Source organism: Labeo rohita, chromosome 25 (genome assembly GCF_022985175.1).
Source record: "Labeo rohita strain BAU-BD-2019 chromosome 25, IGBB_LRoh.1.0, whole genome shotgun sequence".
NCBI classification, from domain to species: Eukaryota; Metazoa; Chordata; class Actinopteri; order Cypriniformes; family Cyprinidae; genus Labeo; species Labeo rohita.
In genome coordinates, this window is record NC_066893.1 from 10783241 (window position 1) to 10808440 (window position 25200).

General features: G+C 37.5%; 1 protein-coding gene across 1 annotated transcript; it reads right to left on the minus strand.

Moving 5' to 3' along the window:
- Positions 1-258: 258 nt before the first annotated feature.
- LOC127157113 (hyaluronidase-4) lies at positions 259-11316 on the minus strand. The gene is made up of 4 exons (XM_051100358.1): positions 11116-11316; positions 5043-6034; positions 4012-4101; positions 259-3092 (listed from the first exon to the last, which is right to left on the minus strand). Exons 2-4 carry the CDS (start codon positions 5994-5996, stop codon positions 2622-2624), a joined length of 1515 nt encoding a protein of 504 aa, XP_050956315.1. The 5' UTR covers positions 5997-6034; positions 11116-11316; the 3' UTR covers positions 259-2621.
- Positions 11317-25200: the final 13884 nt, after the last annotated feature.

Sequence of the window (25200 nt, forward strand, 5' to 3'; positions counted from 1 at the left end):
CTCCAGGACTGAGTTTGGACACCCTTGCTCTACAATTAATTAAATCGCATACATTTCCACCATGCACTGTGAATGTTTACATGGTGTGCTTGATAAAGGAATGAAAATGTAAGCAGACTTTGTTTGTAAATTGATGTAGAGTCGACTTAGTTGAAGAAATTTTAACTGTCAAAATTGTTGAAGAAATCTGGGCAAATACAAAGGATTTGCATAATTTCATTCCAAGGAAATTTTGACAATGAGAATCAAGACCAGGTTACAATCCTTTATTTGCAGTGCATCAAGAGTCAAGCAACATTTGTCTTCAATGAGTATTTGATTAATGGTATTGCTTAATGTAAAAACAAACAAAAAAAATCAAGTAATGAATTACACATTGCATACATGACTTTGAGATGAATAAAAAAAACTCTGGAAATATATTTGGAAAACCTTAGCACTGAGGTAAAAAAAAGACACTGTCTAATAATGAAGGCTCTGATAATAGTGTACAAACTACTGTCTACATGCTACAATAGGCAGTATTTTAGAAAAATGTACACACTGAGTCAAAACGGGTCAGAAAATAGGGATAAAACATGGTCCTTCAACCTGAAGAAAGACAATCTGCAGACCTCCATTACAGTTTGCAAATTCTGCTAATTAAAAGTATTCAAAGTACTGAAAGATGTTGAGGTATATTACCTTTGTTTGTTTTTAGTGTCAATCATTCTGGTTTCATTCAAACAAAAACAAAAAAGACACAGTTTGACATACAATCATAATGAGTTTTCACACAACAGCATTCTGTAGCTCAGCAAATGCAAACTTACATGTGTAAACATACATCTTCATAATCTTTGGTTTAATACGCATATCAGGAATTTGGGGGATAAGAACAATAAAATTAGATATTTTGTATTTTAATGAAATTCAACTAGCTTCAACTCTGGTTGTGTCCACTGAGTTTTCTCATCATTAATATGATGAGTACAATGATTTATTCTAGTGTGCAATATTGTAAAAAGCTTAAAATATGATGACATAACGATTAATTGTTTCATATCGTATATTGACAAACATGTCATGTTGGCATTTGTTCTGTATTTTATACAACTTTCAGTAAGATGAGAACTATAACATCTGAACATGATTTTGTGCATTCTTTGTTTTCCCTTATTTGAGAGTATTGTAAACTGAGGCACATAATATTTTATTATGATTTTTAACCATTAGGCTAAGGATTATTTTGACCCACTAGCACAGGTCACTTCAAATGATGATGATTTTTTTTAAGTTTAGCTATTTGGTATGTAGCTATTTTGACAAATATAACATTTGGCCAGTTTAGATTATAAAGAATTATGTGTATATAATATGTGGATCTACGTTTTGAATACCCAGTGCTCCCTGACTTTGAAGTGCTCTCTGACTTTGAAGTGCTCTGATAGCAAGTACTGTTGTAAGTGATAAGCTTGCTAATATACGTCACGGGAAGCATCTTGGTTTCAGTGCTTTGTAAAAACAGACTGCATAGATTTAACCTTCCCTGTCAGAAAACACTGACAAGTTAACAATCATTGATCATTCATCCAGAACAGTTATTAGAATCCATTCAGACTGAAGTTTGTGCAAACAAAGCTTGCATCTCATCTACATTAGCATACAGCACCATTGTAACCATGATCAATTTTTCAGTAATGCAAAAATCACAAATATTAAAACCTGACTGAGTCATGATGTGCCACTTTTTATTAAAGGTGAAGTGTGTTTTTCTAATCTTAGATAAGAGTAAATACAACTATATTTAGGCTTTGAAAAGTGTAAACTAGTGGTGAACTGTTATCACTAAGGCTGATATTTGTAACTTTTAGTTATTTGCATCAACGGATAAGTTATTTGGAGAGGAGTTTTTTGGTATCTTTCAATCAATTTTGTATATATTTAATATATAACTCCAATGGTTTTTAAAAAAGGCAACCTTCTCCTCGTACTGACATCATAGGTTCCCTTGTTCGAGACCACCAAGGTTTCAGGGCCGGTTCGGAACCAGTATCTGGGCACCAGCCCAGGAGTTTATGAGTCCCTGGTGGAAAAGTGGAATAAGATACTAAGATGACGATTAATCGTTTCAGTTCAATTTTCTGAATGCTTTGTGATTCTCTCTGGAATCGATTCTGAGGTTAGTTTTTAACAGCAGATGGTGCTCTAGGCTAGTTTTTAATGCAAGTAGAGTATGGCTGTTTCTAATGCACGCAGTGTCATCTGCTGTTAAACAGTAAGTTCAGAATCGATTTGAAAGAGAATTGCGATGCATTTGCGTAAAATGCAGAATCGATCCACTTATTGATCTATTGTCGCACCCCTATAAGATACCGACATTGCCTATCAAAAAAATCAATTTGGGTTGACCACTAGTAAACATTAGCTCTGTAGCATTTTCAAAACATTTCTCTTTTTGTTCGTGAATCTGAATATGCCAACAGTGGCTTAAGGAATTATGTGAGGTTGGGGTGGGGATATCTGTTCAACCAATGGCAGACAGGGGGGAGTGTTTGGGGAAAGCTGTTTGGAAACAACTTTTTTTTTTTTTGCAGTTCCACCTGATGATGTTAGCTGTGCAGAAATTACACACTTCACCTCTAAATAGAACTTAAGTTCAACAAGAGGAGTAGAACAGTCAGGATGAAGGCGTTTTGTAAAGGCACAGCTCTATCTCTTATGTCTTTGTCGACCACTGGTTTCTTTATTTCCTTCTCTTCCTCCACATCCTCTTTTATCATGTTGTCCTCCTCTGTCTCCTCCGGCTTTATGCTATCACAGCGCTCTCCCTCATACCCCTGGTAACAGTGACAGCGGAACCTGTTGGCCAGCATCTTGCGCTCGTTCTTAGATTGCTGTCCAATCACGGTGAAAGTTCCGTTCCGATTGGACAGGATCCGATAGCTGCCGCGGCTCAGGTGCAGGTAGTGTGGTGCCTGTGGGTCTCTACGGACACAACGTCCGTTGGACTGACACAGTAAGTCGCTACAGATTTCTGCTGCCCGGGTTACGTTAGTGATGTACTGACCCAGTCTGTGGTTCAGAAATGCCTTCACTTTGGAACAGTTGTGCTGAGGGGACACAGGAAGTTACATTAAGTTAAAACTGTGGCATTGAAGTGCAAACTCTGCTGGCAAGTTTTCTAATGCATTCTGTATTGAACCAGACATCAATGTAAATGTCATATTGTATTGCAATCATTGTATCTGGTGACCTTTTGCATGTGTTTTGTTTCGCTGCTACAGAAAATACCTAGAACAGGGTTTTTCAAACTTTTCAAGCTTTCAAGTCAAGTCAAAAGGTTTAGGCCTTGTCCATACGTTTTTGTTTGAAAATGCATCTTTTTCGCTTTGTTTTGGCCTTCCATCCAAACTGAGACTGTGTTTTCGTCAAGGAAAACTGAGCATTTTAAAAATGCTCTCCAAAGTCGATAAAATTGAAAACTTGTCTGTTCCGTCTCGTATTATCTCAGTGGAGGATTTACATATGCGCAGTAAGGCAAATTGAACATTTTCAAATTTTTCAGAAACTTTTGGAAAACACTTGAATACTCTAGTGTGGACCGAGCGCGTTTTAAAACGAAAACACAGTTTTCAAATGTATCCAGATTAATGAAGACGTAGCCTTAGATTTACTGCTTTACAATGGATCTCCTTTCAAAATTCACTGTATATTTTATTATTATTCCAGCACACTTGCCTGCAGTTTTCAGGTCATCATAAACACCTTGATTAGCTAGTTTAGATATGTTTGATTAGATTTAGAGCTAAACTCTGCAGGACAGTGGGTCTCCAGAAGCAGGGTTGAGAACTTCTACCTTAGGTAGAAAAGTTTGAAAATCCCTTGGAATCTAGGAATTTTCTCTTTGAAGTAGATAATTGATAAGCACAACTGTCTTAACTAATAAGACAAGTGCCATTGTGGAATAAGGTACCTGTGAACAGATGCTTCAAGATAATTCAGAAACATGAAACAGTACTAAAATCTCACCCTTGAAGAAGTGAGGTTAAGATCCCCCCAGATGACAAATCCTGCAGCTCCCAAAGCAGCACTTTCTCCTATTGTATGTATCAAGTCTTTCTGTGAAATGAAAATGAATAAAGACATTAATGTATATATACGTATATAACATAATTGCAATTTAAGTTTACTTCCAATGTTTTTTAAAACATTAAACAGTTTAACTAAAATACTTAATATTGCATGTGTTTGTTCTGATGGACCACAAGAGGGAGCTCTTGATTTCAGACTCACAGTTTGTGTGTAGCAGGGGTTCCCAACCACATTCCTGGAGCCCCCTCAACATTGCATGTTTTCCATGTCTCCTTAATCAAACACAACTGTTTCAGATCAACAGCTCATTAGTAGAGACTCCAAGACCTGAAATGGGTGTGTCAGACAAAAGAGAGATGCAAAATATGCAGTGTTTGGGGGGCCTGAGGAATGTGGTTGGGAACCACTGGTGTATAGAGCAGGGGTGTTCAAACTTTCTCCTGAAGGACCACTGTTCTCCAACGTTTAGCTCTAACCCCCATTAAACACACCTGAACCACTTAATCAAGGTCCACAGGTGCACTAGAAACTTTTAGAAAAGTGTTGGAGCAGGTTGGAGCTAAACTTTGCAGGAAATTTGCCCTTCAAAAATGTCAGAATTTGTCCAGAAATATCAGAAAATTCTAAATGTTATCACCCTTGTTTTTTGAACTTACAACAATCAGAAGATTCTTCTTTGGAAAGGCTGACTGTACAATTCAGAGATAGGCAACGTCAGTCCTGGAGTGCCGATGTCCTGCATACTTTAGCTCCAACTCTGAACAAAACCTCACCTGCCTGTAGCCCTAGTAATTCTAAAGACCTTTATTAGTTTGTTCAGGTGTGTTTGATTAGGGTTGGAGCTACACTCTGCAGGACAGAAGCACTCCACTATCCCTGGTATAATTAAATTGTATTGAGGACTTGTGTATGATTCCCCAAGTAACATCTTGTTATATTTAGATTTCCGATTAAATATATGCTCCTACCTGGGTCAGAAAAGCCATGGCCTCGTCTCTATACCCCAAGCGTGTGTATACATATGTAGGCAGCTCATAGGGCAATGAGGTAAGGGAGGCCAGTCGCACTGACTCCAGTACCCTGTTCTGTGAGAAGTGCAGGTTGCGAATGCTGTCCATGTGGCTTTTGCGTATAGCGAGGGCTGGGAAGAGGGCAGTGCTGCTGTTCCACAACCAAAACAGCTCATCATTACGTTGGCTCTCTTGTAGGGGGCATGTGCCGTTGTAGTCGTGTGCATGTACATTGTAATTGTGACAGTCAGGATAGAGATAAAAACCCCAGAGTCCGTTCGGACGAGTTTGTGTACCGAGCTTCAGCGTGCCCTGCATGAACTCCATGGCGCTCTTCTCGAAGCGCAAGCGTGCCAGCTCTACCACCTGTTCGTCGGTCACATTAAGGTAAGCCTGTGCAATCAGCTCACGCGAACGCTGTCGGTAAATGTCTTTCTTGTGCCAGTTACGATCCCACTGCGGCCGCCAGAACTCCCAGTCGATCACAGCCAGGCCACTGAAGTCTTCCGAAGGGATGAAGTGTGTTATGTCTTTTCGGGCTTTGTGAAGATGTGCTTCAAGGCTGCTGTTCTGAGGTAGGCCTCCGTTGATGGGAACCCCTTGCTCGTTGTAGAAAGGGTAGTAACCCAGGCGGTTGGCATAGAAGATGGTGACATTTTGGCCCGTGTGGACGGCTCGTGGACTGCCGCTGATATGGAAAAGATCAAGGCTGACGTTGATATTGTACTTCAACGTACACATATCCAGTGGAGCATTCCAGGCTGCCAGGAAAGGCTTGCGGCCCACCAGAGGCAGCTTTGCAGGTTTCTGGCAGAAGGCAGAATGGACCAGGATCAACAGCCAGGAACAGATGATGGCACAGGCTACGGGCACAGTGTGGTGTTGCAAGGCCCCGCAGGGCACACCGAGCATTCTGCTACGTGACTCAGCACAGGCAACTGTCAATCATCCTGTGAGGGACAAAAAAAGAAGTGAGGTAAGTAGCACACAGAGTTATACAACGTTTGCACAATAACTGGTACTTTCATATTTAGCATTATTTGTCCAGTGCAACTTGGGATGCCTTGTTAACCACGATATACCTATAGAGGGTTTGCACTTACGTCACGGTTTGGTCAGCTAGCCGGATGCACACCCATAATGGAGATACTCGGATGTAAACAACAGCATTGATTGCATGATTAATGTACTGCTGAACATGTTCTGCTAATTTATGCTGTCTAAACCACGGGAATAAAAATGTGGAAGTTAAATATATGTACGAGCAGTATTAAAGGGCCCCAGTTTGGGCTAAACTCTGCAGGAAAGTGGATCCCGCAAGCCAGATTTGAGTATCCCTGGGTTATAGAGTCGGACTTATAACTCAAAGGTCATGGTCTCGGGTCTCAGGTCTGGCAGGAATTGTCGGTGGAGGGAGTTAATGAACAGCACTCTCTTCCACCCTCAATACCACAACTGAGGTGAGACCTTTGGGCAAGGTAATGAACCCCCAAACTGCTCCCCAGGCACCACTGCCCACTGCTCCGGGTGTGTGTTTACTGTGTGTGTGCGCACTTGGATGGGTTAAATGCAGAGCTCAAATACAGAGTATCGGTCACCATACTTGGCTACGCGTCGATTTTAGCCTAATATTTCACCTGCCTGACCGGAAATAATAAGAACAAACACAAATGTTTTTTGTTTCTTGCCTTGGAAATCCTGGTTCAGTTTGGCCAACCACAAACGCCTTTTGTTCCTTAGACAGTTTTTGCAGTTTTCTCCTTGATTTGTCATAACTTTAGTCTATAGTACTCCAAATGTTTTTTTTTTCCAGTCCGATTGATTAGTACTGCCCAAAACATGACAATTAGTGACCATTTTCAGCAGCAACAATCAGCTAAATCAGCGGCATTCGTTCAGCTCAGTGGCATTGTTCAGTTCAGTGCTGCTAATGATTGATGACTCAAGCCCCCCCAAATATGGAAAACTTTGCAACTAAATGAACACAGACAGTACAGACAGTCAAGAAATACAAGCATTTTTGCTACTGACACAGAAGATAATGTCTAAAATGGCAAAGGTGTTCATCTTTAAGATGGACATGAGGCCTTTTGTCCAAAGTCATAAGCCAAGTGTGCAAAACAGGGAGAGGTCAAGCATAAACACAACATTTTGTGTTTCAGCTTGGTTTGATTATGAGTCAAACGTTACTTTGGAGGTTGCAGTCATCAGTCAAACCAACAGTAAACCACAAGGGTAATGGCCAAATCCAGCCACATACTCTCACCAGTGTGGCGCCCACATAGCCATGATCATAGCTGCCCTCGCCAGATGCCCTATCTGCATGTTGGAGCATTAAAAGCAAAGCCAAAGATACAGGGTATGAATTTCATTGCATTACATGTAACCAACTGGTATCTGCAATTCTCAGATACTCTCAAGTGACCAAAAACTTTCAGGACTACTGTATGCAAAGTACAGTGTCCTAAATCTCTAGTCTGACTTTAAACATCACATTGCAAATTGGGAAAAATTGAAAATTGTGGTTTAAGTAACAGCCTCCAAGTTTGTTGTAAGTGTTACAGGATGTTCTTTAGTACCAGATAATCAGGGTCTCTGATTTCTCTCAGAATAAGGCATGGAACCAATCACTAGTAACCATGGCAGTAACACATGTATTGGGAGGTTATTAATGCCAGTCATGTGCTAAATCAGAGGTTGAAAAATGAGGTATGGCGTGGAATGTTGCGGATGAAGGCAAATTGTGGAGCCCCGTGGTGGTTGTGTTATTGAGTGGAAAGAGCCTGGCTGAGAGCGCCGTAGCTCCTTTTTCCCCTAGGACTGGCGCCGGGCCCGTGCCATGAGGGGGAAGAATTAAACCACTTCCTGCATAATAAGACCTCTGCTTTGCAGCGAGCATCACAGATGATCTTCACTGCATTTGTGCATGGAATACCTTCACACACTGATAATGTATAAAGGCTTTATTTATAATACTGTGGCTTGTGACAAAGGTTGTTAAAAATGGAGAAGAAGAAGGATCCCACATGTGAGAGAATTCAAGTGGGGGGAATGAATAAAACTTTCCATTAAGCTTTAGGGTTAGCCGTCAATAAAAACTTGGAGAACTGAAGTGATTGTGCCTGTATTTGAGATAGATGTATTTATCTTTGAGCTTCCTCAAACCCTCAGCCCTCTCTGGCAATAATTAAGATACATGTGGCTCAGTGAGAGTGGTTTTTACAGAAACCTTTTAGGCGACAGCTTCAGAGAAACCACAAAAGGCATGGAGTCGACCTGATACTTGGATTTCGATGCGACTTCATTTAGTCCCATCCAAAAGTGAATTTGATCCAAATTGGAAACATAAATATGACTGAGCCAGATTTACAACAGGAGACAGAGAGGTTTCTTGAATCGCCATAAAGGAACCTCAGGGCTCCGTAGAAGATGTGTGGTTTAATATCTGTGGCTCCGAGGACGGCGTAAGGCCAGTGTTCCCATTTAATCGTTTGTTTGCCTCAAATGAAATAAGATGACATTCTTCAAGGTAACACACCCAGATCACAGATAAGAAGTCTGATTTGGTTATTTATTGCTGCGTTTGATGCTCGAACGGCAAACAAAACCTTAAAAAGAAAATCTTAATCACAGTGGAGCCCAAACAATGTTCTGCGTCAGGTTAATCTGAGAGTGTGTTTTGGTTTGAAGTGGATTGTTTTCTCTTAGGTATAAGGATAATGACTGATCTCTTCAAGATCAAAGAATCCTATTTTGGGCACTGCTGACACAATACCAACTTCTAAAGCTAGCTTTGCTGACAAAGAAATGGTATAACGACACTATGTTTTTACCATATACCACAAGAGATCCTGGGAAACGTTGACGTTAGAGGCTGTTTCTCCAGCATCACTGGCCGTCACCCAAGAGAGGCTCTTTATCCGGAAGTGCGTAATCTCATCTGTAAACCCTTCCCTCTGATTAACTCACTTCAAAATATTTACAGAGCCACTGTTCAAAGACCTCAGTGGTGCCACGGCACATTTCCTGACAGTAAACTTTAAATTAAACCCTTTGAAGAACATATATTTGGAATGAGCTGATTAGGTTTTCTTTCATTCGATTTCCTTCACAGAGAGGTCTTGCCCTTCAGCTTTCCCATTCAAAATAGTCACAGTGCTGATGAAAATCCTGTTTACACTATTAGTGATGTGTCTGCAATTTAGAATACACTAACATTAAAATTCTGTCTGATAATTATTTTAAAATTTTGATAGATAACCGATAATGATTCTATATGGCTCTATACTAATTTTATTTAAAATTTGTGTTCAGTTTATATCTAAATTTCTAAATTTATTTTGTATTAAATATTTTTGTACAACTTTGTACAGTTTGTACTGTTTTTAATCTAGGCATAATGTGCTAAACCAGTCTCATGGCAATTTGTATATTTTATACGGTAGCTAATTCGTACGACCTCACTTGTACAAATTTGTACGCTTTTTGCTAAATTGTACGTATTTTACGTGTTCCTCAATTCTTACCCATCCCTAAACCTACCCATCACTGGGATGTAGACAAATCATACAAGTGAGGTCGAACGAATTCGTACGAATTAGCCACCTCATAAAATACGAATTAACTGGTCATGGGATAGTGTTAAATGTACAGTATGAAAAATTAACATATATTGAGATTTGCTAAAGATTGCATTTAACAGTGATTTTAAACTGTTAGTGTTTTGAAATTTTTGCATTAAGTATGCATTAAATGATGGCAAATCTAGAAGGAGAGAAAATTAGCATGGTTAAATAATAACAATACCAACAAATTAAAAAAAAAACTCTAATACCGGCTAATAACGCATCAAATTTTAGTAAATTTATATCTACATTTCTGTTTATTTTGTATTAAATATATTTGAACTATATTAAAATATGTACGATTTATACTGTTATTAATCTAGGCATAAATTATACATATTTTACGAGTGCCCCAATTCGAACTAATTCCTGCAAATAACCTACACCTAACCCTGCCCCTAAACCTACACGTCACTGGGGTCTAGACAAATCATACAAAATTGTACAAGTGAGGTCGTACGAATTTGTACGAACTAGCCACCTCGTAAAATGTACCAACCCGATCTCATGGCAGTTCGTACATATTATACGAAGTGGCTAATTCATATGACCTCACTTGAATTTGAATTGGTAAAAGTTTTGCTAAATCATGCATATTTTACGAGTTTCCCAATTTGTATTAATATTTGCCAATGACCTACACCTAACCCCATTCTTAAACCTAACCATCACTGGGGTCTCAACAAAATTGTATGAGTAAGGTCGTACGAATTCATACAACTTAGCCACCTCTCAAAATATGTGTGAATTGGTCGTGAGATAGTGTAAATGTACAGTATGAAAAATAAACATATTTTATGACTGGCTAAAGATTGCGTTCTGCATACAACAGTGATTTTAAACTTTTAGAGTTTTGAAATTATTACAATTAAGTAAGCTTTAAATAATGGCAAATGTAAGAACAGAGAAAATTAGCACGATTAAACACTCAATATCGTTGCCGATAAATTTTAAAAACTCTAATACTGGCTGATAACACATTTGGTAGCCAAGTATTTTGCATCCTTATATAAAGGTCTTCAAAACCCCATGTAAACATCTTTACTTCTAGCTTCCTCTCGAAAAAGGGCAAGCATTGCTCTTTGACAGCTTTGCTAAAACATCAGATTAAAAAAACTCATAAAAGTCATATTGCTCAACATGGTAACTCAAAGTATGCATCTACAGTCATTCAAAAACATTCATTGACGTCTGGATACAAAGTGCAGGAATGAAAACATTGAATTACAGAGTATACTTAACTGAGAACATCACAGACAACATTTTTAGAAATGCTATAAGGAGATGGAATGTGCCTACTTTTGTCATGCACTTTGTTTTGAGAGTGTGCTGATGTCAACTGGGTCATGTGAAGTGTTTGTGTATATATATAAAATATTGAGTCACAGTAATTAGAGGTCACTCACCTGTAGATCCCACGCCGCTGCTTCAGTCACATACGGCTGCCGATACACTACACACACCTCTCTACATCTACAGTACTCTAGCATAGTTTTTTTGTGTCTGCTGAAAAGCCTACCCACTGCTTACTTATATACACAGCGAAGAGAGAGAGAGACAGAGAGTTTCCTGAGAGGGAGGAGAAAACAACCACAGAGCCACAGCGAGAAAACCACAACACTGCGATTAGAGTAGAGAAGGAGGGAGGGAGGACTCCAGTCTAAATCCCATTGACTGAGTGTGTACATGAAAGTACATTCGCACGAGTGTGTGTGCACATTTGATCCTCTAAGACACCGTGCATAGCGTCTTACCCTCATCCACATCACTCAGCATTAGCCGGGTTCGTCATCCTCCAATCACCTGGTTGCGCTCACAAGGGATTTTAATGCACTACAGGCGCAACCAGACCTTGTTGAAGCTCCGGGAGCGTTTTTCCTACTCGAGTTACTGTCCCTTGTGGCCTGTGATTGTCTTGTTTTTGTCTCTTAGTCACTGTCTTCTGTGGCTGTAAAGAAAACATTTGCCAAGAATTATAACCAGTGGATGTAAATAAACAAAAAACATTATACATCTAAGAATTAAAGGGTTTCTTAAAAAAAACCCTTATAATTTAGTAACACTGTTAAATTATACATTATGATATTGTGATTCTTAAAGGAACAGTTCACCCAAAAATGAAAATTCTCATGTCGTTTCAAACCCGTAGGACCTTTGTTCATCTTCAGAATGCAAATTAAGATATTTCTGATTAAATCCAAGAGCCTGACCCTGCATAGACAACAACGCAACTATTGACACAGAGGAGAATAAATTGTTGAATAAAGTCGTTATTTTTGTTTTCTTTGAACACAAAAAGTATTCTCGTAGCTTCCTAAAATTACGGTTGAACCACTGATGTCACATGGACTATTTTAACGAAGTCCTTACTACCTTTCTAGGCCTTAAATGTGGTAGTTCCATTGCTGTCTGTGCAGGGTCAGAAATATCTTGGATTTCTTAAAAAATAGCTTAATTTTGTGTTCTGAAGATGAAGTTCTTACAGGTTTGGAACTACATGAGGGAGAGTAATTTTTGGGCGAACTCTCCCTTTAAGGTGTTTTTCCACAATAGTTTTGCAGTGAAATGACATATTATGATGTTCCTGGTCTTACCTGTGAGAATTATGCATTTGTGTTCGCACGTTTACATTTTTCCATGCCTAACTACACACATGACCCCAGTTTTGGTTGGAAATGGAATACACTGCAATAATCTAACTGCAAATATCCATGGTGTGATCTCTGGAAGCATTAGTTGCATTCCTATGGCAAACCGTGCTAAATTACCATGTTAAAGTTATAGTCCCAAACTTTGTTAGCACATTTTTCTCAAAAACACTCCCTTCAACCCTAATTTAAAGACAGTGCGTGAGTCCTGCGGTGCAGCTGTCGCTACATTTATGGGGTTCCTTAAGATCCCTGGCTTGCAACTGAGATAAACAGGGGATGCTGATTATCTTTCTCAACAAAGTCTGAATTCTCACAGTCACATCAGGTCCTGAATTGGTACTTGTTTTGCTTGAATAAGTGTGACTATTCTCTGGAATCATGATGGAAACTTGCTTAAACTTGTAGCAATTTTGTGTTCTTTTCCAAGCATGAGGAAGTTAGCTGAATGGAGTGGCTTGTTGACAGCCAAGAGTCACCAAGTCATCTGCTATGTAAGGCGTTTAGTATAATGATAGGGTCTAGGTCAGTGCGTAGGGGTAGTGGAGGCATGTTGTCTTGGTGTACACAAATTTCAAACTAAAGGCCTTGCTGTGTCAGGTCGTGCATCTTCTCTTTGTACAGTATATGGTTTCATAATAAAAGATACCAAGCCACTAGAGGTGGTCAACAATTAGGTCTGTGATGAAGAAGACTGTCCATGATAAAGGAAAACAAACATGAACAAGTTCTTGGAAATATACTCTTTGTATTCATGTTGGTTTCATGTGCACTTTAAAACTTGTATACTATTTTCGAGAATTTTTTTAATGCGATGACTCCATAGTTACATCCTTATTTTGAATGCCTGGACTTATAAACCCAATTAACAAAAGAGCTCTAGATCTTAGACAGAAGACTGGACAGAAAATGCCAGCACGAAGTGGTTTGACCTGGTCTCTATGTGGGAAAGCTAACACAATCTACTTATTCAGGGAAATAAAATGTCATCATGACTAACCAGGACCACCAACACACCAAGAGAAGCTACTTTAGATCCGCTGGGTGCCGGATACCGTGTTTTGGATTGACTCCATGCCACTGTCCGGCCTCCTCATAGCGCAGTCAAAGTGAAAACGAATTTATTCAAGATGAGTTTTAACTGCAGCAGGAGATGAGTTGGAGGAAGGCTAAGGAGGTTGGCGTGCTTCAATAGAAAACCACATTCCCATAGTTGAGGGACTGAGAAGGTCATGTTGGGCCAGCACTTTGGATCATTGGAGAGCATGTTCAATTTCTCTTTTCTCTTTAACAAACCAGCCGGCTAGTATTGTTTGACTGGAATTGCATGAGTCTTTTTTTGTGAAATCAGACCTAAATGCGATTGTGCTTATGGTACTCATGAACGTGCGTCAAAGACTGACATGGAAGAGAAGAAATTGTCGAATATTCACTTAGCTTCATAACACAGTGGTGGAAGCATTGATGTCACATGGACTATTTTAACAATGTCCTGACTACTTTTCTGGGCCTTGAACGTGTCAGTTGTGTTGTTGGTCTTATGGGTTTGGAACAACATAAGGGTGAGTAATTAATGACAGAATTTTCATTTCTTGCTGAACTACAACATTGAGAAACTGAGCCACCACATGTGGCTATTAGATTAGCCCGATGGGCTTGATTTGGATATAAATGTCTAGCTAATAAAAGGAATAAATTATGATTCTGTAAATAGTAAATGAGAGCTGGAAAGCGGGGTTAATATTGATGCCGAACGAGTGGGATCTGCAAAACTATAGAGAAACCAGTGAGGTCTAGTCGAGCGCAGTCATCAGATTCCAGACCTCAGGGCTGCTTGCCAGACCAAGTGGTCAGGGAGCTATTTTTCTGGCATTGTACCATTTAGAAACATACGCTTCAAGACTCTCTCTCACACATTTGCTTTCTCTCTCCACATAATGAAGAAAACTTGCAAATGAGATCCTAATACCTCAAGTGTTTCTCTTAGACAAGAGAAGAGAAGAAAAGCAAAGTCTCCATTCAATCTTGAGAAAGAAACCTAAAGATATCTGCTTGAGAGTTTCATAAGAGATCTAAAATGGATATGGTTTATCTCCAGAACACACGCGTGCGTTGTGGTACATCCGTGAACGCGTGTTGAAGACTGACACAGAAAAGAAGAAATTGTTGAATGAAGTCACTATTTTGGTTTTCATAGCTTCATAACATTATGGTTAAACCACTGATGTCACATGGACTGTTTTAACGATGCCCTTACTACCTTTCTGGGTCTTGAACATGTCAATTGTGTTGCTGTCTGGGTCTGAAAGTTCTCAGATTTCATTCAAAGTATCTTAATTTGTGTTTTGAAGATGAACGAAGGTCATGAGGGTGAGTAGTTAATAACAGAATTTTTAATTCTTTAAAGTGCTTTGAAATGTAAACTTGCTGAGTTCATGACCTAGATGCTGAAAGTGCAAACTTTATGCAATAAAATGTTCCTCTGGGAACGGCTGAATGGTTTAAATAGAGTATAATCCTTAGAAGATTACAGTGAGAGAGCATAATGTCAGGGCAGTGAAATTGCAAAATTCATCTGACATTGACTTGTTACATTGCAGATGGGGAGGCACCATGACAACAGTGGTGTTTTAGTCATTTTAGTTACATCGCATTCAAGATTGGGCTGTGAAACATGCTAACAAATGGACTGTGTAATGACGATAAAGTGTCTTGTTGTTTTCCCAAGCCTTTCGAAGAGTTTTATTCAGACAGTAAGTAAATTACAGACTTCCTGTCTCCTGGTCAACTATAGCAACAATTAGCAATGACTGTGTGAGTGTTTGTGACACACCCCACGCTCTTAAAGAGTCATCCTAATGCTAGCAGAGGAAGTGTGCATAGGCTTATGTAAAAGATATGCAGTCGTTTTAGTTAGAGCTGTGACGTAGTAGTATGTGCATGGTTGTTTGAATTTGACCTGCGTCATGTTCTGTTACCATTCCAGTTCTATTCCATCTGTCTAGTAGCATAAAGGCAAAAAGCTCCAAACATAAAGCAGAAAAGTTTGAGTTTTACACCAGTAACCTCCAGGTTGTCATATATTTATGTTATGATTGCATTTATATTATGATTGGAGTGTGATTATGTGGACATTGAACACCACATGGTTACAAAACCGCATTTCATCGTTCAAACTGGGAGGTCCGTTTTATTAAACCGCAGCTTAGGAAATGCGACCCTACTGTTGATTTAACAGCACTTTAAAGTTTGTTATATCATGTATCTAGTGTTTGGTTTGCTTGTTCAGATGGGGTAGTCTCTATGTTACGAAGCGCTCTTTGAACTGCCAGTCTTAAGGGCAAGCAGGCTGGCATGTGATCTGAACGTCTGCAATGAAAATAAAGATTCTTCCAATGCTCTCACTTGAGTAGCTTCTGGCACAAGGAGTTATAGCATAATTGTATGGAAATATTCCCCTCTCGTTCTTCAAAAACAGTATTAATGTAAACCGGGTCTCCAGTACAAGTTATGAATCATTTATGGAGTTGTCCTTCAAATGCACTCGATGATTACTGGAAAAATTGTACAAATAACGTAATACAGATAGATATTAAATATGTTAAGTCTTGCAAAATCATTTACAGGTGTTACAAATTTGGAGAAAAAAAGAAATCTGACTAGAAACTTTAAAAGCCTTTGCATAAGACACTTATAAGAATTTATTTTTCAAAACTCTGATCTTTTTGTACCAGGCTAACTCATGTTAAACCCTCAATTGGGGGAATATTTTTAAAAATTATAAATCATTATGGGTCAATTTTCTATTTTTAACCTTTAGATGAACTTTGCTGTTATTTACTGTATCGCTCACTGAAAATTCATCTTTAAAAACAATACAAAACATGTTTATTGAAGTGACTTTTCATTTTGGTTTTACAATTTACACATGAGTCATCTGAAAATACAGGCTCAGCAGCATTTGGCTCTTTAAACTACTTTCCTATTGTCAGCTTGACTGATTTTGATTATTTTTTTCTGAATTGTTAAAGCTGAAGTGTAATTTCTTCACCACTAGTGCCACCAAACAAAACCGCAGAACCAGTGATTGTTTTCAAACAAGTTTCTAAACACTCCTGCCATTGGTTGAACGAACAGATAGCCCCACCCTAAAACTCACACTATTGGTTGAGCCAGTTGTTGCCGTGCTGGGCTGCTTTGACAGAGCCACAGTGAGGGAAATCTGCCTACAGATGGCTGGCTTATAGTTGTCTTTGCATTTTAAGATTGAATAGAGTCATTTAACATAAAAAAAAATTACACACTTAAGCTTTAAGTCCCACAGAAAGATCATAAACAAGCAGTGAGTCAGAGACTTACTTTGCTCTTTAAACAACTTTCCTATTGTTAGCTGGAGTGATTTTGATTAGTTTAGAATTGTTAATGCTGAAGAGTTTAATTTCTTTGCGTAGTGCCACTAAACAAAATCACAAAAATATTGTATGTATAGTTGTCTCTGGATATTAAGAATGGATAGAGTCATTTAACATCAAAAAAATATATACACTTCAGCTTTAAATCCCACAGAAAAACATGAACAATCAGTAAGTCAGAGACTTACTTGGCTTTTTAAATATCTTTCTTATTGTCAGCTTGACTGATTATATATATTCATCTGCCATTGGTTGAACAAACAGCTAGCCCCGCCCACAAACTCACACCATTGGTATATTCAAATGTTGCCGTGCTGGGCTGCTTTGACAGAGCCATAGTGAGGGAAATCTGCCTACAGATGGTTGACTTATAGTTGTCTTTACATATTAAGAATTGATGGAGTCGTTTAACAGCAAAGAAGTTATACACTTAGTCGTCAAGTCCTGTAACCTATTGTGCTTTTGGAAAGAAACACATGATGCAGGTCACCATCAACAAATGTATTAGTATTAAAGGAAATGGTGCAACAATGATAAGAAAACAAACTGTGTTCTTCTAGCATATACACCCAAGTGTAGGGGCAGTGAAACCTGAGTCTTAAAGGGACCAGCACTCTGACTGTTACAGTCCCATAGAAATTTCTTATTATCAGCATGACTGGTTTTTATTTTATTAAAGTTGAAGTGTAATTTATTCACTACTAGTGCCACCAAACGAAACCACAAAAACATTTATTGTTTTCTAACAAGTTTCTGAACTTTCCTCATCTGCCATTGGTTGAACAGACCGACAGCCCCATCCCCAAACTCACACTATTGGATGAGCCAGTTGTTGCCATGCTGGGCTGCTTTGACAGAGCCACAGTGAGGGAAATCTACCTGCAAATGGCTGTTTTATATAGTCGTTTAATAAAAAAAAAAAATAACACAACCTTGGCTTTAAACAAAAACAAACAAGTTTCTAAACTCTCCTCATCTGCCTTTGTTGGACAAATCAACAGCCCCATCCCCAAACTCACGCTATTGATTTGAGACAGCTGTTGCCGTGCTGGGCTGATTTGACCGAGCCACACTGAAGGAAATCTGCCTACAATGGCTGACTTATAGTTGTCTCTGCATATTAATATAGGATAGAGTTGTTTAACATCAAAAAAATTAAACACTTTAGCTTTAAGTTCCACAGAAAACCATGAACAAACAGGGAGTCAGAGACCTACTTAGCTTTTTAAACAGCTTTCCTATTGTCAGTTTGAGTGATTTAGATTTTTTTTTTTTTTTTTTTTTTTCAGAATTGTTAAAGCTGAAGTGTAATTTCTTCGCCACTAGTGCCACCAAACAAAACTGCAGAACTGTTGACTGTTATTAAACAAGTTTCTGAACACTTCTCATCTGCCATTTGTTGAATAAACAAATAGCCCCGCCCCAAACTCACACTGTTGGTTGAGGCAGTGTTGCTGTGTTGGCCTCCTGTGACAGAGTCACATTGCGGGAAATCCGTCTACAAATGGTTGATTTTTTTTTTTTTTTTTTTTTTTTTTTTTTTTTTTTTTTTTTTTTGTCTCTGCATATTAAGAACAGATAGAGTCATTTAACATTAAAAAAAGTCACATACTTCAGCTTTAAGTCCCACAGAAAAACATAAACAAGCAGTAAGTCAAAGACTTACTTGGCTCTTTAAACAACTTTCCTATTGTCAGCTTGAGTGATTTTGATTATTTTTTTCAGAAATGTTAAAACTGAAGTGTAATTTCTTTGCTACTTTTACCACCAAACAAAACAACAGAATCTTTGACTGTTTTCAAACAAGTTTCTAAACACTCCTCACCTGCTATTGGTTGAGCCAGTTGTTGCCGTACTGGGCTGATTTGACAGAGCCACAGTGAAGGAAATCTGCCTACGAACGACTGACTTATAGTTGTTTCTGCATATTATGAATGGATAGAGTCATTCAGCATCAAAAAATGACACACCTCAGCTTTAAGTCCCACAGAAAAACATAAACAAGCAGTGAATCAGAGACTTACTTGGCTCTTCAAACAATTTTTCTATTGTCAGCTTGAGAGATTTTGATTATTTTTTTTCAGAAATGTTAAAGCTGAAGTGTAATTTCTTTGCCACTAGTGCCACCAAACAAACCACAGAAACGGTGACTGTTTTCAAACAAGTTTCTAAACACTCCTCATCTGCCATTGGTTGAACAAATAGCTAGCCCCGCCCACAACCTCACACCATTGGTATACCCAGTGTTGCCGTTGCCTTCCACAGTGAGGAAAACCTGCCTACAAATGGTTGACTTATAGTTGTCTTTGCATATTAAGAATTGATAGAATCATTTAACAGCAAACAAATTACACACTTAAACTTCAGGTCCCACAGAAAAAAAAAAAAAAAAAAAAAAAAAGCAGTGAGTCAGAGACTTCTTTGGCTTTTTAAACGTATTTCCTATTGTCAGCTTGACTAATTTAATTTTTTTTTTTTTTTTTTTTTTTTGTCAGAATTGTTAAAGCTGAAGTTTAATTTCTTCACCACTAGTGTCACCGAACAAAACCACAGAACTGTTGACTGTTTTCAAGCATGTTTCTAAACAATCCTCATCTGCCATTGGTTGAACAAACCGACAGCCCCATCCCCAAACTCACACTATTGGTTAAAACAGTTGTTGCCGTGCCGGGCTGCTTTGACAGAGCCACAGTGAGGGAAATCTGCCTACAGATGGCTGACTTATAGTTGTTTCTGCATATTAAGAACGGATGGAGTCATTTAACATAAAAAAATTACACATCTCAGCTTTAGGTCCCACAGAAAAACATAAACAAGCAGTAAGTCAGAGACTTACTTGGCTCTTTAAACATCTTTCCTATTGTCAACTTAACAAATTTTATTTATTTATTTATTTATTTTCAGAATTGTTAAATCTGAAGTGTAATTTCTATGCCACTAGTGCCACCAAACAAAACCACAGAACCGTTGACTGTTTTCAAACAAGTTTCTGAACTCTCCTCATCTGCTATTGGTTGAACAAACCGACAGCCCCATCCCCAAACTCACACTATTGGTTGAGCCAGTTGTTGCCATGCTGGGCTAATTTGAAAGCTACAGTGAGGGAAATCTGCCTACAGACGGCTGACTTATAGTTGTTTCTGCATATTAAGAACGGATGGAGTCATTTAATATAAAAAAATTACACACTTCAGCTTTAGGTCCCACAGAAAAACATAAACAAGCAGTAAGTCAGAGACTTACTTGGCTCTTTAAACAAATTGTCAGCTTGAGTGATTTTGATAATTTTTTTCAGAAATGTTAAAGTGTAATTTCTTTGCCACTAGTGCCACCAAACAAAACAGCAGAATCTTTGACTGTTTTCAAACAAGTTTCTGAACTCTCCTTGTCTGTAATTGGTTGAACAGACCGACAGCCCCATCCCCAAACTCACACTATTGGTTGAGACAGTTGTTGCCATGCTGGGCTGCTTTGACCGAGCCACAGTAAGGGAAATTATTATAATTAAACTTATCTCTGCATATTAAGAATGGATAGAGTTGTTTGACATAAAAAAAAAATTACACACTTCAGCTTCAAGTCCCACAGAAAAACGTAAACAAGCAGTGATTCAGAGACTTACCGGCAGCAGAAGCAGTAACGGGTGTTGTGGCAAGCGAATGAGGCAAACAGGTGAGAAGTGGGATCTTCTGTATTTCAGGTAACACTGGTTTTAGTAGATTCATGAGAATGTCATCAGTGACGAGATGAACGTTTGGTATAGCAGGTAACACTTCAGCTCCACAGTGACCCATTAACAAAGCATTTTAATGGCCTCCTACAGTTAGCTTTTAGAAGAACAATGTCAAAGCCATTCACACTCCCTACTGAGCAACATGTCCAGACAATGAGCTCGTATTTTTAACCATGGACCATAACAAATGAACCTTTGACTTGTTGCAAAGTAGTATTTTAACAGATGCTGCACTTTTTAAAAGATTTGCTGCTGGTTTGTGACATCAGTGAGTTGTGGATTTGACAGACTGAAAATATCAGCATTGTTCATATCAGGCCTGTGCAAATTATTCTGTAGACGGGAGCTGATGAGGTTTCATTACAGACTGAAACAAAGAAAACATACTAAAACGTACTTGTATGAATAAAGGCTTTACACATGTTGATAATAATAATAATATTACATGACGGATTGAGCAGCAAAAGCTTGACACTTTAATGGTACCTGCTTAAATGAACTTTACCACTGATATATAGGTTTGGCTGAAGCAAAATTATAGAAAACATACATTTAAAGTCGTTAAATTAACTTTGACCCATATTTACATAAACTAAGACATATACAGTGGCAGTGGCAACCCATATTTAATGTAATACCTGTCAGTGGGTAAGATAAATGGATGTGTGGCACATTTTAGCAGCCCATAAGCTGTTATTAGTGGTGAGAGAGTGGGGTAATGTAGACTGGTAGTTTGTGGAGAAATTATGGAAGGGAAAGACGGCATCACCAATGAAACCTTTTCCTTTCTGCTCTTCAATACTAGTCGGTTAAGGTTAGAGGAGGGTACAAATATTTGAACTGAAGTTGAGTCCCTTTAAGTACTGCAATAAAACCATAGTTTGTCATCAAACTGTAATACAATGATAGTGATGTTAATGTACCATGGCATTTTCCAGGGTTATTATATGTTTCAGAACTAAAACTAAACTAAAATAAAAAAAATAAATAAATAAATGTGTTTGTGTTTGAAATGCTATTATGGTTTTTAAGATTTTTTTTAAAATACATTTTATGTTGTCCATCATTTTTATATTTTTAGTTTTCATTGTTATTTTTAACAAATAATTTATGTAAAATTATTGTGTTATTATGCAAAATAAATATATTTAAAAACAATAAAAACAAAAAAATAAAATAAAATAAAAATCTCTCAATATATATATGTAGATCTCAAATTTTATGTTAAAATTTTGCATTTTCTTATAATGTTAGGGTTAGAGTTATAATGTTAGTTTATATATATATTTATTTTTATATTTTTCATTGTAATTGTATACATAGATATATTTAACAACTTAAAATTATTAAAACAAATAACAATGAAAATGAAAAATATTTTAAAAAATTGATTCAAAAACCTGTCTTTCTCTCTCTATATATATATGTTTTCATAGTAATTTTGTTTTGTTTTTGGTTTTTTGTATGTGTGGGTGTGTGGGTGTGTATAGAGAAATTGATTTTAGAAGATAGATAGATAGATAGATAGATAGATAGATAGATAGATAGATAGATAGATAGATAGATAGATAGATAGATAGATAGATATAAACAACTATAAAACAAAACTAAAAGAACAATAAAAATGGAAATAAAAACTACAATAGTATCTCAACATATTTATGTGTGTGTGTTTCTTTTATATTTATATATATATATATATATATGTATGTACACACTAAAAACACATTATTTTTAAAAACCTGATGCTAAAACACTGATATTTACATGGTACTAGAAGATATTTTCAGCTACCTAAAAGCTGTTTAAATGAAGAAAAAGCATTACTGTAGTACGTTTTAAAACTATGATAATGTCCAAAACATGTTTTTCAGGCTTTATCATCCCATTATCTATTGTTAGTGGTGAATGTCGTCAAACCAACCCACAACCCACGCTTTTTTTGTTTTTTGTTTATTGACCAAAAAAAGGTCAGAGTACAAAAAGTGTTACTTTTATTCAAGTTACATTGCAGTTTCACTGTACAGCCTTTATAAAACCAAAACAATATATTGCTAAAATCTGATTCATTCTTTCACATCAAATTCTACACTACAAAAAAAAGCATGACTGATTTCAAAACATCTAGAAATGTTTTGCCCAAAATTATAGCGTTTGTATGCTCCAGGAATGCTTAGCTAAACAATAAGCCCCGAAATCAAGGAAAATTTCTTAACGAATGGTTCAGAGTACATAAATCAAAGAGCACACTTGCGAAATCTAATGTTAATAGGTATGAACATATAGTATGACTCATTGATGCATTAGTTTAAATTAATTTGTGTCGTTCCTGCGGTTAGAAATGTACTTCTGTACCTCATACTGTACTTCTCCTTATTGCAAAAGACACAAATACCCACCCACCGCCTAAACACACATACTGTACTGCTTTGATGTGGTCCCCATAGAGCACAAACTATGGAAAGGCACCGAATGACCCCGCTCTCCCATACATACGGGCGTTTTTTTTTCCCCTCTTAACTTCCTGGCAAGGGGTCTGGAGGTGCTTGTGTTGGATTTGTCTGTCCCACCCAAAACTTCAGGAATTCCTCCATCTCTAGATCAGGTTCCAGGTCTGTGTTTGCGAGTGTATCCTGGGCTCGAACCAAGAGCCGTGAGGTGTGTCTCTGTTATGCACGACCTTGCTAGCCGAAAACCTTTCCTCACATTCCCGCTTCTTACGTGCGCAGCCGTCCAGGTTCAACAAATAACATCAATGCATATAAATATTCTGTTCCAGCCATGTGTTTTATGTAAGACACAGACTCCTTCTTGGAGTTTGCTTTCGGTAAATGTTGTTTTAAGATTAAATTATCCCTCAAAGTTCCATTAATAACGGATGAGATCAGACAAAAATCAGAACAAATGTATCTTTACTGAATGTTTAGCTTGTGTGCAAAGCACAAAACCTCCTTTTCCAGTTTTTTTCTGACTCATTTTACCCCAGACGAAATCAACAATGGCTTACATGCACCACATTGTTTACAAAAAAACATTTTTTATGTAACATTGTTGCCAGAAGTTGGACAAAGGAGGATTTTCTCCAACATCAGAACCTCAAATGCCTTAACAGATGATGGTTGCTGCAAAAACTAGATATTATTTAGGTTAAAATAAGCAGGATTTTTCATTTTCCCAGGCTTGGTAATTTATTGACAGTTTTTGGCTGACAAGCTGAATCACAATCTACGGAGCCTCAGTCTACACTGAGATATGTTGGTCAACCAACTTTGTCTTATTACACCATGCTGTTATGTCTAATTTCTGGGGAAACAGTTGAGAATATTCACCTCGGTTTGGGTGGGGAAGGAACCATTTGGAGCCCTTTTTAATGAATTACGATGTTTTCGTGCATGTAATACTGAACTCTGAAAACCCAAATGATAACATGAGAGCCTATTTATTACTTTAGATGAAAACTTGGGCATTTCCGTACCTGTCTTACTTGTTTTTCACATGTAGAAGAGACTTGGGCTAGTTGTCACACTTCTGTGAATATTCTCATGGTGGTTTATTTTTGAAACTTGATTTCATTATAAATGCCAGATTACATGGACTGAGTGTTAATATGGATTTCCTGTTTTTATGTTTTAGTTTTATTTTACTGATAATTCTGTTGTGAGTCATTTTGAATGAATCATTAAAAGAAATGGCTCAGTTGTTTGTGAATTTGACTACAATGGGTGTGCTGTATGAATAATTTTGAGTCTTTTTGAATGATTCAAAAATGATCAGTAATAAGAGTAATTTGTTTATGAATCTAATTGCACTTCTGCTGCACGTTTTTGATTCATTAAAAATAACCGGTTTAAAAGCGTTTGTGTGTAAATATGTTTTTGATTTGCCAAAAAGACTCATTTGTTCATGAACCAAACCACACCGGTTGTGTTGTACTGCATATTTTGATTCACTACAAAGAACCAGTTCAGAAGAGTAATTTATTCATCAAACAAACTGCACTTGTTATGCTGTATGTTTTTGATCAACTAAAAAGGAGTCATTTGCTTATGAATCACACTGAGCAAATGACTCTTTAGCACAACCACACTAGTTGTGTTATACTGCATACATTTGATTCACTACAAAGAACCAGTTTAAAAGAGTAATTCGTTCATGAGTCAAACTGCACTTTTTGTCCTTTGTTTTTGATTCAGTAAGAAGAATTGATTTTAAAGATTCATTTGTTCATGACTTGAACCACAGTGGTTGTGCAATACTGCATGTATGATTCACTAAGAAGAACCAGTTCAAAAGAGTCATTTGTTAATAAATCTCACACCAAACTGTTTGATCATTATGCTTTTGATTCACTATATACAGTATCTCACAAAAGTGAGTACACCCCACCATTATAGTCCAATTTACAAACAGCTGAGCTATTTATTTTAATGATTCATTCAAAATGACTCTTAATAGTATATAGTGAGCAGTGTAGCACACCCAGTGTGGTTTGATTCATGAACAATTAACTCTTATTTTTTAAGTGAATCAAAAACAAACAGCACAACCAGTGGACGTATAGTTCAGTTAAAGAATTATTTTATTAAATTTTTTTTTATATACAGTATCTCACAAAAGTGAGTACACCCCTCACATTTCAGCAACCATATATTTAGTATATCTTCTCAAGGGACAATACTAAAGAAATGAAACTTGGAT

Bases quoted from the DNA above. Each gene is read 5' to 3' on its own strand.
- LOC127157113 (XM_051100358.1), bottom strand. From the start codon at position 5,996: ATGCTCGGTGTGCCCTGCGGGGCCTTGCAACACCACACTGTGCCCGTA. The intron at 4,102-5,042 runs GTAGGAGCATAT...TTCATTTCACAG, and splicing joins CCATGGCTTTTCTGACCCAG to AAAGACTTGATACATACAAT. The intron at 3,093-4,011 runs GTGAGATTTTAG...GTGTCCCCTCAG, and splicing joins TTAACCTCACTTCTTCAAGG to CACAACTGTTCCAAAGTGAA.